The 13,969-nt window shown below is 36.9% G+C and overlaps 1 protein-coding gene and 2 non-coding genes across 3 annotated transcripts in view; all 3 read right to left on the bottom strand.

Moving 5' to 3' along the window:
• Nucleotides 1–13,969, bottom strand: part of UBAP2 (ubiquitin associated protein 2) — a 145,190-nt gene that overhangs the window by 45,153 nt on the left and 86,068 nt on the right. Inside the window, 4 exon segments of the mRNA XM_043997667.1 lie at nucleotides 165–195; nucleotides 3,656–3,844; nucleotides 7,156–7,223; nucleotides 12,860–12,915. Of these exon segments, the coding sequence (XP_043853602.1) occupies nucleotides 165–195; nucleotides 3,656–3,844; nucleotides 7,156–7,223; nucleotides 12,860–12,915 (344 nt within the window).
• On the bottom strand, nucleotides 3,446–3,530 carry LOC122737854. The gene has a single exon (XR_006354607.1). It is a non-coding gene; the product is annotated as a small nucleolar RNA SNORD121A (small nucleolar RNA).
• Nucleotides 4,907–4,986, bottom strand: LOC122737855. Its single transcript, XR_006354608.1, has one exon. It is a non-coding gene; the product is annotated as a small nucleolar RNA SNORD121A (small nucleolar RNA).

The raw sequence follows: 13,969 nt of genomic DNA, 5'->3' as shown, positions 1-13,969 counted from the left end.
GACTGAGTGCAAAATTCAACAGTCTAAAATGTTGTCACTTTTGAAAAATTTGGTGAGCAAGTACAACGAATGTACTATCTGAGATATACTTCAAGTAAGGAAACATCATCATGTGAAAAATCCATGGGTGTCAGCCACTTCAACAGAATATCTCACAACAATACCAGACTAATTGAAAAATTCTTCAAAGGGGGCCTGGAAACAAATAACAGTAAGCTACATCAAAGCAGACAACATGACTCAATGACTCAAGTAATATTATTAGGTCACTGTGTTCCAAACCAAACACTGCTAGGTATACACCGACACAAACTCTCTGTAACTAGACCTCAAAGATATCCAACAGCATTATAATTTATGTACTTTTAAAAAACATGTCCTTTCTTAAGTAAATCTCACTGACTATAGTAATTATTTACTATTTTACGAGATTGTCCTGAGAAACCTATAATCATTGAATGTTATTTTAAAAATTCTGCTCAAGATACTTAATTATGCATGACCCAAATTATCTATAAAGATAGTACTAATAGCAACTACTACACTGAAATGCCTTTGCTTTTCTTCAGGTTCCTGAGAGTTTAACCTGAACTGGTCTGGACAGTGATTAAAAGCAGCAATAGAGGACAAAATTTAAGGGGGGGGGGGGGGGGGGGGGGGAGAGAAGGACAGGGAAGAAATAGTCTAAGTAATTCCAGACGACGGGGTTTCACTTAAGCAGATCATCCCAGGCACAACTGATTTAGGGTTTCTATCAAATATTAACATAACAAAAAATGAAGCAAAATGATAGATTCTCAAATAAAAAGCCTTCAATTTTATACAGTAGTCTGATAAAAGAGACAATTAAAATTCATAAATACAGCAAACCACAGAAATAGCAATGTGGCTAGTACCACACTTATCAGTACAAAATGGTAAAATAATCAGTGGCTATGTGATAGTAAAGATGACACCTCAATTGAAGTAAGGTGTTTTGTGGCAACTTGGTGGCACAGTGAATAGAGCACTGGCCCTGGAGTCAGAAGGACCTGAATTCAAATCTGGCCTCAGGCACTTGACACTTACTAGCTGTGTGACCCTGGGCAAGTCACTTAACCTCAACTGCCCCCCACACACACACAAGAAAGAAATATGGTCTACTTATTAACAAAAAACTTAAGTCAGAGAATGAACGCCTACTTATTCCCTAATGATCCTTAAATGATCTATACCACAAATTTAATTCTGTTGCTAAACTGGTAATCATGCTAACTTCTCCCTATTTCTTTTAGCAAGGCTTACTACTGAAGTGCTGAACTTGGAAAGGAAGAAAGGGTTCAAATCCTGCACTTCTCTGTGTAACCATGAGGCAAGTCACTTCATCTCAGGACCTTGGTTTCCTTATCTAAAAAATAGGGATAATAGGGGCAGCTAGGTGGCACAGTGGATAGAGCACCAGTCCTGGATTCAGGAGGACCTGAGTTCAAATCCAGCCTCAGACACTTAACACTAGCAGTGTGACCCAGGGCAAGTCACTTAATCCCAACTGCCTCACCAAAAAAAAAAAAAAAAAAGGATAACACTACACGTCTAACAGGGTTTCCATAAAGATCCAAAAGAGACACAGACACAGAGAGAAATACACACACATACACACACCCCTTTGCCAATTCAAAAGATTCATATGCCAGTAATTATTCATATGCTAACATCTTTTTCCACTGTTTAACTCAAGTCCCTATTGATCTGAGAAAAATGGTACCAGATAATCTCCAATTTATTTACATCTATCATAAGTAACACAAAAGTAGCACTTTGTTAACCATTATTTTGTCCTCACGTTATTTCACATATGTAAATTTAGTCTCCTTAACTTTGTCTCTGGGTGGGAAGGTTTTGGAGAGTTGCATTACATAAGGCCATTAACATAATTTTAGTCCCATAGTTCTCCCCTTCAATTCCTGGGGCCATGGGTTGCCTGAATATGGGCTTAAGGTAAAGTAACAGAGTTAAAGTTGAATGTACAAATGAAGGAACTACATGATTTCTCATTCATCTGCTTTGTTTTATTTCTTATCTTTTTTTATAAAAATTTAGCATTGGAATTATATACCTTTTAATTTTTCTAGCACTTGAAGGCAGGAAGAAAGTGAAAATAACTAATGGACAGACAGAAGCTGCATGGTATCCTAGTGGCTTTAGACCTGGAAAAAGACAGCATCATGCTTCACCCCATTCTACCCAAAGCAAAAGTACCATCATATGCATCAGCTCTATGACACCAGCAGTTTCAAATCAGGAAAGGATAACTTATGATGGAGTTAAGGCAAAAAAGTCTGTAGGAAAATCTTTATGTTCATCTACCAAATGTGCAAATAGCCGTATTACATAAAAGGAAACATCTATAAAGCTGGTAGGACAATAACTAAAAAGGTTACACTTAGGACCACCAAACTACCTAGGATTGGAAAAATTTCAAAATATGAGTTATAAAGGATTATAGATGTAAATTACTCTAATCTGTTCATTCTCCACATGAGAGAACTTAAAGCACAGAAAGACAAAAAGATGTATTCCAAGATCCCCATGCTTGTTAGTTAGCAAGGGTGAGACTACAAACTAGTTCCAATGACTTCATCACATGTTCTTTCCATGACTGATTCCCTTAAGCTCAAAGATAAAATAAAATCCTGCTACACTCCTTTTCACTTAAGTTTAAATATGAGTTATAAAGGATTATAGATGTAAATTACTCTAATCCGTTCATTCTCCAGATGAGAGAACTTAAGGCACAGAAAGACAAAAAGACGTGTTCCAAGATCCCAATGCTTGTTAGCAAGGTTGACACTACATACTAGTTCCAATGACTTCATCAAATGTTCTTTCCATGACTGATTCCCTTAAGCTCAAAGATAAAATAAAATAAAATCCTGCTACATTCCTTTTCACTTAAGCTTTTCAATATGTACAAACATTTAAATCTGTATCATTGAAGTACCAAAATCCAGCTTTGGTAAAATTTTAGTATTATTATTTAACACCTAGCTAACCACCACCACCACCAATTCCTGTTGTGTTCTTCTGACATGCCAAAAGCAATAATCATATGTGTGTATCTGTAGTAACATGGAAAATAAAAACACAAATAACAGCATTTTAAGACTGGAGATGGTCATGGCTCAAATTCACATTAATAGAAAAATACTAATTTCAATTTAATAAGACTTGGAACTTTAATAATAGTGTTCTGAGGCAGGTAGGTGGCGCAGTGGATAAAGCACTGGCCCTGGATTCAGGAGTATCTGAGTTCAAATCCGGCCTCAGACACTTAACACTTACTATCTGTGTGACCCTGGGCAAGTCACTTAACCCCAATTGCCTCACCAAAAACATAAAAAAAATAATAATAATAATAGTGTTCTGAGAAAATACAACCATTTTATTAAATTATATCTTCTCATTAGTCCAGAAAACTCAGAGATATATGGATTTCAACATACAATAATCAGATATGTGCTTGGAAACTATCACATCACTGTCTCCTGGACTACAAAAAATTTTGTTTCCCAAATCTGACTGGCAAGGCTCTGAATAAGTTCCAGAATATGGATGATTGTAGTATAAATGTTATATACATTCCTTGAAATTGCATATTGAAATAAAAATCAGTTACCAGACTCTGGGAGAATAAGAGTTGACGGTACTCGAGTTGCTAGTTCCTGATGCCATCTGAGTGTTGTGTTGAGAATTTGTGAAGACCAGGGCTTGGCCAAAGCCCTGCTGTTGAGGAGATTCAAATGAGTTGACTTCTGAGACTTGGTTAGAAGTAGAAGGCTTCTGGAGCAAAGCTACCAAGTCAATGCTAAGTAGACAAAAAACAATATCCAAATCAAATGCTTATCTTATCAGAAAACGTACTGTGAAGCAAAATGAGTAGAAAACCTACATGAAAAATCTATAAGCTAAGGAGCTGTATTCAAACTGTGGGAAAGAAGGAGAAAAAAAAAGAAGGGTGATGTAAGCCACACAAAACAAATCTATAGAAATTCAAATTCAAGAAGGGCTGTAAAGATTTGGGAAGAAAGCTAAGTAAAATGGAATGTAATTACCCAGAAAATCTGGGAGTGATTATTCTCAAAAACCTGTTGTATTTTAGAGTATTTACTACCTTATAAAATTGGAAATTTGGGAGGAAAAATGACTAATCTGGACTTGCAGAAACAAATATTGAATGTTATTTAAACATTTATGCTGATTTTTTACCTTGGTTCAAAAAAGGACTGTGTTTATCAGGTTGCTACTTTATTTGGAGAATCCAATCTTGGGATTGGAGGGGACTTCAGAAGTTAATACCTGAACCAGAAATCCCTCTAAAAAATAAGTAATCGCTTTTTACACAGTCTTTGTTCGAAGAACTCCAGTAGGAGAGAACCTACCTCCTGCCACTTGAGACAGCGCCTTTTCTGCTTTAGGGCAATCTCATTTTCAAGAATACTTTTTTTCCCTCTTAAGTCAAGCCTAAATTTGCCTCCTTCACCCACTAGTCTTAGATTTTTCACTATGCTCTAAGCTGACCAAATCGAATTGCCTTTTCCAAAGGAAGGGCCCTTCCAATGTTATCCCCACACAAGTCTTCTTCTCCGGGGCAAACATCTCCAGTTTCTGCAAACCAATTCTCTCTTGTATGGAATGATCCTGAGGTCTCCACAATTTCTTCTCTTGTCAAGCAGAAGTCTCTCACAAAAGCCAGAAGCCGTTAATATTTAAAATATTTGTATGACCAGAACATAAATTAAAGCTAGGCCTAGGATTTAAGGCTATAAGATAATCTGCTTATTTGCTTTATTTACAGTACAAATCTGAGTGAAAAGCACCATTGGTAAAATACCTCACCTATAAAACTAATATTATTTTTAATATCTAAGTCCAAAAAACTCAGAAACATTTTCCACATGGATTGGTCAGATATGTGCTTGGAAAAGAGTACATCATTGTTCTTTGGACTTTTCAATACTGCTTCCCGTCCAAAACTTGGTCAACATACCTATTTTGTGAAAATAATTTATGTTTGAGAAAAAAAGGGAAAAACCTCAAAAACTATAATTAAATTTTGCTATCACCTTAAATGATAATATTTTCACACCTACAATTGGTAAGTATGAAAAAAGGGAACAATCTCATAAACTATAATTAAATTTTGCTATCACCTTAGATAAGTAATATTTTCACACCTACAATTGGTAAGTATAAAAAAAAAGCATTATATACATGCTTGAAATCTTCAAATAGTATTTTCCAAAAGAATGTACACACCAAAAAAAAGCAGTTTTAGGTGGTGTTTACAGAACTCAAAATTAATTGCATAGAAAAATACTTAATACTTTTAAAAAAACAGCCCTGAAATTAATTTTTTAGATTTTCCTCAGTACCAAGGAATAAAAAAAACTTTAAAGAAATGATTCCTTTAAATGCTTCATTTATAATTTGTTAACATGCATCAAGTACCACACCTCTCCCACTAACTGCTTTTTTTAGTTTGTGGAGGCTTTTAATATTATTCTGAGCATAGGCTAACATTTGAACTTACTTTACATTAGGTTCAGTGAATTCTAAAAAATGAGATGAAGAACTGGGAAGACATCTGGAATTTTGTTCTTGCTAATTTGAGAGACTTTACTGATAAATGTGTCTAACACAGATTTTTAAAAAATATTTTACACTTAATAGAATTTTACTTTTTTCTGTTTATATGTAAAGATAGTTTTCAACATTCATTTTTGTATGATTGAGTTCCAAAATTTTCGCCCTCCCTTTCTTTCATCTCCCATCCCCAAGACAGCAAGCAATCTGATATAGGTTATACATGTAGAATCACATTAAATGTATGTAATACATATTTTCAAAACAACTTTCCCAAGACTTTCACCTAGTATGAGGACCAAAATTATGAAGAGAGACTCTAGAAACTCTAGAAGGGAAAAGGCATTCAGTTATAAGCCAAAACCCACAGGACTTAAATAATAATAATAATAATAAATTTATTTAGAATTTTCCATGTAATATGTAAAAACAAATTTTCACATTGATTTTAAAACTTTGTGTTCCAAATTCTCTTTCTCCCTCCCTCCCCACCCCTCCATAAAAAATCAAGCAATTCGATAGAAGTTATACATGTGACGTCACGTAAACACCTACACATTAAGGACTTATATGATGATAAAATAAAACGCAGTAAATCTAATCATTTAGATTAAATCAGTCATAACTGAAAAGTGCAAGTTTACACCATAATTATTATTATTATACTCTTTAGGATTTCATTTTTTCTTCCCATTATAATTAACTAAAATTAACTCTAAAACAGTTATTTTGCTGAGCAGAGTGCTATAACGCTTATGTACTCTATGATTAGTGCAAGAAGAAGAGTGTCAATACAATTACTTAAAACAATACTTCCTTTTCTAATTCACAGTCTTTCAAGTGTGCAGAAGCAAAGAATCTAAGAAATGGAAAGAACTTCAGTCTCTTACATTATCTATAAATAGTCTTTAGAATGTTTCTATTAACTCAGCTGAAAATCCCTGAGCAAGATAAACAAAATACAGCTTCATATGCTTAAACCAGATCTTTCCATTACATAAGTATATTGCATATTATGCTTTATAATCATAGAAAGACAATGATTGGGGCAGCTAGGTGGCGCAGTGGATAGAGCACCGACCCTGGAGTCAGGAGAACCTGAGTTCAAATCCGGCCTCGGACACTTGACACTTACTAGCTGTGTGACCCTGGGTAAGTCATTTAACCCCAACTGCCTCACCAAAAAAAAAAGGGGGGGGGGGGGGGAGAAGAGACAATGATTATCATTTCCCAAAAAAATCTCAATCTTAAACATTTCCCCTTTTATTCCCTTGAGCTAAATAGGGAAAACTATTGCCAATAATGGCAACATATTTTAAAATGGCATCAATATTTGTATGCCATTACTGAAAACCTTGTTGGGGGATTTAAGCTTAGTTATTTATGAGAATCAAAAACATATCAATATCCAAAAAAGCAAATTTTTCTTCCCTTTACAAGTTGTACCTAATTTAGGTCATCATATAAAACAACCTTGAAATTAACTAATCAGAAAAGTTGGTTCTAATTGCTTTTGAGGAAAGCAGATTTTACCTTTGTCCAGGTGTGACGTGATTTTCAGCTGGAACAGAAGAAGCAGTGAATACCTTTGTTTCAGAAAGCTGTGTGGAAAAGAAAAACTTAATTCTAAGTGTCACACATAGTGTAAAAACAATGCTGCACACCAAATTCCTAGCAATCATGGGCTATTCTATCATAACCAGCTCACAGCTCAGCCAGAGGTAGTTTATAGGAAAAGGAGTTTGTGTTTGGTCTCAAAAGTAACAAGGAGCCCCATACCTGTGCTTTAAGAGGATGACTTTGCAGCTGTATAAAGGATGAACTACAGCAGTCAGCCTTGAGACAGAGAAACCAATTTGGAGAATATCACAATAGTCCAAGTTGAGGGGGAATAAGGACCTGAACTAGAGTGGTAACTGGGTGGGTAGAAAGAAGACAAATGAAAGAAATGTTATGAATGCTGAAGAAGCACCAAGACGTAGAAACAGACTGGATGTTGGGCAAAAGGGGGAAGGGGCATGGAAGGATGAGAATGGCTATAAGGTTGGGAATGTGAGTGATGCAGTGAATAGAAGTATACTAAGCCGTTTTGGACAGGTTGAATCTAAGGTATGTATGGGACCTATTTCTGGGATGCATCTGCTGAAAGCCAAGAACTGAAAGTAATTGAAATAACAGAGAAGTAGAGTGTATATAGAAGAGGGCACAGGACAAAGCTCTGGAAGACATACAATGATGAGTGTGGACGAGCAATTAAGACTAAGCAAAGGGATATTAATAGAGCAGCCTCACAAAAACTTAGCATCCAAAAGGAAATAGTCGATAGTCATTAGTGTCAAATACTGCGTGAGAGCAATGTATGGACAGAGGAAAAAGTCACTGGTAAGTGGAGAAATCAGTTTCAGGTGAGTGAAGAGGTCAGAAGGCAGAGTGTAAGAAACTGAGAAATTGGTAAGAAGAGGAGTCAACGAGTACTGAGTTCATCCAACTGTCCTAAGAGTTTGGTTGTGAGTGGGCAGGAAGTTCAAGACAGGTTTTTTATTGTTGTTTTGTATTTTAAGGGCAGGGAAACGGTAACTCACCCACAGTCATATTTTTAGGCAGCAGGGAATGGGGCAGTATATAGGGAGGAGGACTGGAGGGCAAGGGAGGGAATCAGTGCAGGGGCAAGCTGTTAGGAAAGATGGGGAGGGAAAAAAAATCAAGGAGGTTGGCACTGTTAAGAAGAATGGACAACGCTTAAGAGTTGGGAATAAAGGACGATATCAAAGAGGTTTTCAGATGAAGAGGGAGCTCATAGTATATGGCCTATATCTGCCACAGTAAAATAGGAGAGGTGTCCCACTGAGATGGAGTGTGGGGTATGTGAGCATGGGAAGTTGAAGGAGAGAAGTGAGATCCCAGAAGAGGTAAAGAAAAGATAAAAGTATAAACAGATTAAATGGATTTCTTGGCCTTGCTGAAGGGAGGGAAGATGCTGAGATTGGTTAACTGTCAAGATTGAGTAAGAAGGAAAATGATTTGAATCACCTGGATTTGAATCTCACGTGCACTGCTTGTGTTGCAAAGGGCAAGTCATCACCTCTTTTTCTCAAAAACGAACTGGGGAGGGACAGCTAGGTGGCCGTGGAGTCAGGAGTACCTGAGTTCAAATCCGGCCTCAGTAGCTTGACACTTACTAGCTGTGTGACCCTGGGCAAGTCACTTAACCCCAACTGCCTCACCAAAAAATAAAACAACCCCACCCACCCACCCACCCAAAAAAAGTGAACTGGGAGTGTAGAATGACTACAGTTGTGGGAATCACTTGAGAAAGTAAAGGAGATTTCTGATATATTTCTGATATATTAATCTTCCACTTTTTTACAACTTAAAAAACTCAATAAGCAAAATATGCTCCATTTGGTGCAATTTTGCACTAGGCTCAACACAATTTTGCACTAGGCTCACACGATTTTAACATATATTCTAATAATTTATCAAGAAACCACATCATATTGCATAGCTTTGATAAACAATCCATTTTCCCCCAATCTAGCCTTGACTATACCCCACAGGTTCTCAATGAGTTTTAAATCAATCAACCTCCCAAGCCATTTAAGTATGTTTCTGTCTATATCTTGCTCTTTCCTGTTGTGGCAGGGTATAAGGATGATATAGTATATATGCCATCTTCTTTTGGGAATTGTAATAATGTCAGAACATTTTTTTTTTTGCTTCAAAATATAGCAATATATTTATCAGAATTCATAATCCCCTCAATGAAAGCAAAAACATTCAGGCCCAATGGAAGTATAAAAATATGAAAAATAATTTTGTAAACTTATTCTGCTATCTAATGAAGATGCCCAGATTGTACAAGCTCACCTAAACTTCTTGTGTGTGTGTGTGTGTGTGTGTGTGTGTGTGTGAGAAAATTGGAGTTAAATGACTTGCCCAGGGTCACACAGCTAGTTAAGTATCAAGCGTCTGAGGCCGGATTTGAACTCAGGTACTACTGATTCCAGGGCCGGTGCTCTATCCACTGCGCCATCTAGCTGCCCCGACCTCAACTTCTAATAATTTTGGTAGTTTTAAAAATGGAAAGGCTGAGTTTTATCAGCAAAGATATTCACTCATTCAATCTTTACATCATCTCAAGTATTTTTTTTAGTGATAGAGACAATTAATAGCTGTGTTTTATTAAACTGGTCTTCTTGTTGTTATTTCAAATTCAAGAAGTCCATGTTGCACTACCATAATCTCATCCAGCTAGCTGAAAGTTCCCTCCACAGGTCTTTGCTTGTATTCTAAGGATTATCACATCTCAAAGAAATTGTTTTAAAGTCCTTAGAATTGCTTTTTAGACTCAACCACACATGCTTTTGGGCTTCAGTGTGATCAGTATCATTTTACTTACTGTGTGCTAGAATGTTCTGACTTGCTTTTGAACCTGACTTACACAGTGCCAGTTCTCTAACAGTCAACAAAGTGTGCCCTTTAAAGAGCTACATATCTTTTGCATGTTTCCTTGGAGTAATAGCCATTCTTAAAAACCAAAGCATTAAAAACAGCACAAGAAAGCACTGAAATTGTGTGCATGGCCCCAACTCTAGCATTCAGCTCACAGAGAACTAACTAAAGGTGGGGAAACCAGCTTAATCTAGTTTTACCTGATCAAAGATAATGTCCCCAATTAGCTGGTCAGTAGCAACACATGTGCACGATGCTACAAAATGGAAACTCTTCAAAAAATCGTTGTTGATTCCAAGTAATTTTCATACCACCACACCTCAAAGGACCCTACAGACTCTAAATCTATGATCCTACAAAAATACTTTTTGGTTTGGAGGTTTGTTTTTTTATATCTATGTAAAAAGAAAAATGTATCTGGCTCTTAACTCTAAAGAATAAATCCAATTCTGTTTTTTTTATCCAATTCTATAATAACTTTATTCAGATTGTCAGAGTTGGAACGGACATATCACTTAGTACAACCCATACCTCAAAATAATTCTTTCTAAATGATCACTAAGCAAATGAAATGGAAGCCACTCTGTCAAAGTCTTATCCTATTTCCCTAAGTATTAGCCTTCACCTACAATTACCAAAACCCCTCCCAATTATTTTGAAAACATTTCGTATTTTCTCATCTCTGTGCATAATGTTTCTGTTGTATAAATGCTTAGTTCCTTTAAGGCAGAGACTGTTTCTTTCTGTTGGTATCCTCAGGGCCTAGCACAGAACCTGGCACATGACAGGTATTGATCTGCACTCAGCCAAGAAGCAACCCATTTGAGTTTTTTTTTTTTTTTGGGGGGGGGGAGGGGAAGAAGAGGAAAAACTCTAATTTTAAGTAAAGTTATACAGTAGTGAAGCAGAATCTGTCTCTTTGTACCTTTTGCCCACTGCTTCTAGTTCATTTGTATGGGTCCAACATATAAAGTCTATGTCTTCTTCTGGATGATAGCTCTTCAAATCGTTAAGATGCTGATCATATCCCTCTTCCTTTATCCAAGCTAAACAATTGTAGTTCCTTCACCTAACCCGAATATAACACAGCTTACAATCCATTTATGGACTGTACACTCTCCATTTATGATGTCCTTTTTATAATCAAACAGAACATACCTATTGAGCATCTACTATGTGTAAGGAATAGTATTAATGGTTGTTATAGGGAAAGGCGCAAAGAGAACCACAACTTATATAAGAGGTAAGACAGAAAAATGGAAGAGTAAAAAAAAAATGCCACAAGGAAGTATTCATACACGATTAATCATGAAATGAGAAGTACAGGCAAAAAAAAAAAAAAAGATGCATGAATTAATAGAGGAACTTATCAGTGTGGACTGGAATGGCCTGGGAAAGCACACAAAATCTGAGTCAGAAGGGAGATGAAGAGATCTGATGCTCTAATCGAACTGCTTTATTTTAGAGAAGGAAAATGAGGCCCAGAGGGGAAGAATCTAAACCTAGTTTCTGCCTCCATCCACAGGCAACAACAACAAATGTATGGAGATATGAGCGCAAGAAACATGTTGAGGGCAAAGTAAAGAGACATCTGGCTGTTGCAAATGGTTTGGGAAGGCGACTAATTAAGGAATGGGGCCAAAAGCATGCACCATAGCCAGGCTAAAGAGGGTATGAAGACCAAACTGAGCAGTTTGGAAGCAGGAATTCTCTAAGCTCACCTCAGCCATTCGGAATGCCTAATTCTGTTCAAAATCCAATTCAGACACACAGCTTGGGATTCCTCCTCAGTACCTTCCTCTACAAGAGTAACTTTTATATGTTTTGCAAACATCTATACATGTGAATGTTACATAGTGTGGGGACCAATTTTTAAGTGGGGAGTGTTAGCTAAGCGGCTCGCCGCAATATTGGGGCAAGGAAGGAGACCGGCAGCCTCCCTCAAAACAGAACAGGATTTATTTTAATAAGAACTAAATTAAAAAAAAAAAACACAAACAGATCAGTAGGATCGAGGGAAAGGAAATAAAATGGGGAAAGGGAAATTACACAACCTGAAAAAATACCACCGACCAGGAATCAGCTGAGAATACACAGTCCCACTCCTGTGGCCTTCCGGCTTCCAGCTAGAATGGCAAATTCTTCCCCTTCCCTGAAACCCCACATAGCCCCCAACCAATTGTCTGGCCACATGACTGCCCTCACTAGGCTTACAATCATTATAATTTTGCCAGGCCCATGTAGGGGTGAGTGGTGATGACGTGAGGTGCCAGTGCCCTGGCAACGGCTACAACCAGTGGGTGGAACACTGTGTGGTTTGCAGAGTCCCAGGCCAGTGCAAGCTGAGGCATAAAAACCTCAAATAACAATTATTTACATTCCCCCCTTTGTTTCATCAAGAAACATGGAGTGTTTCCTTGATGGAACAATAAATAATAAACAATAAACAAAAAATAAATTAAAAAAAAATAACAATATCATAACCAATGCTAACAAACAATATACTAATAACAATATAGGAAAGGGAAAGTACATACTACAGAAGATGTATATAGTAACAGAAGGAAAAACAAAAATGCCCAAATCAGAGGCTTTTTCACCAAAAAAGCTATAGCTCCCACTGCCCTGAGGCAGGGTGACACCCCAGAGGCCACAGAATCTAGTTGGCTGGAATAATAAGCTATTTTCACCACAGAGCAAGGTGACTGACAAAGAAGGAATAAGCACTTAATCAATACTTATTGACTGATACGGTTATTTTATCTAATTTACAACACATACTTACATCTTCATTCCAGTCTTCTGTTGTCCATTCCTCCATAGAGTTCTTCCATGCCCCTGCTATATGAGCAAAAAAAAAAAAAAAAAATTGAAGTTCAGAGTACACTTTTACTTCAGATGTCCCATGGTCCCATTCTCAACTCTGAAACAAAGGTATGGTTTAGGTCATTATCAATTCAGTTTAAGAGTTATCATTTGGGGGGAGGGGGAGAGGGATAAAAAGTTATCATGTGCACATGTATACTATCAGCAGAGCTGAAAAATAGAATAACCATGGGGGGGGGGGGGGGGGAGAAGGGGAAGATGAGGGAATGGCTTTAACCAGGAAAGTTACCAAGGTATTATTCACAAATGTCAAATGTCAAATACTGGGACTGATGGGTTAAAGGCAGAAAGGAACAACTTGAAGAAAATATTAATAGCAACACTTTACAGGAATGCAAAAACTAAAGAACTACTGCTGGACATTGTGTTACATGAGTGTACTGGAATATTATGATGGCATAAGAAACAACAAATGTGAAATTCAGTAGACCCTTGAAAGGTTTTTGAAAAATAGAAAATAGCTCAACAGACTAGACAAGATTTAAAAAAAAAAAATCACGAAACTCAATGTAGTACAATAAACCCAAACCATAAATTACATGGTAAAAATTTCAATATCTGACCAGAATGACTGGGAAAAACCAGAAAGAAGTCAGACAGAAATTAACCATTCAATAAGCATTTATTAAGTACCTAGTATGTGCCAGGCACTGTGCACTAAACACTAGGGATACAAAGAAGGCAAAAACATAATCCCTGACCTCAAGGAGCTCACATTTAAAAGAAGGAGATAGGCAAACAACAACATCTCAGGGGAAAGGCATTAAAATGTCTAAGATTGGGAAAGATCTCTTGTAGAAGCTAAGATAAGAACTGCATCTTGAAAGAAGCCAGAAAAAAAAAAAGAAAGAAAAAAGGGGCAGCTAGATGGCACAGTGGATAAAGCACTGGCCCTGGATTCAGGAGAACCTGAGTTCAGATCCAGCCTCAGACACTTAACACTTATTGGCTGTGTGACCTTGGGCAAGTCACTTAACCCTCATTGCCCTCTCCCCTCCAAAAAGAAAGA

This window comes from Dromiciops gliroides, chromosome 1 (assembly GCF_019393635.1).
Source record: "Dromiciops gliroides isolate mDroGli1 chromosome 1, mDroGli1.pri, whole genome shotgun sequence".
Lineage (NCBI taxonomy): Eukaryota > Metazoa > Chordata > Mammalia > Microbiotheria > Microbiotheriidae > Dromiciops > Dromiciops gliroides.
This window is presented reverse-complemented; position numbering and strand designations above follow the sequence as displayed.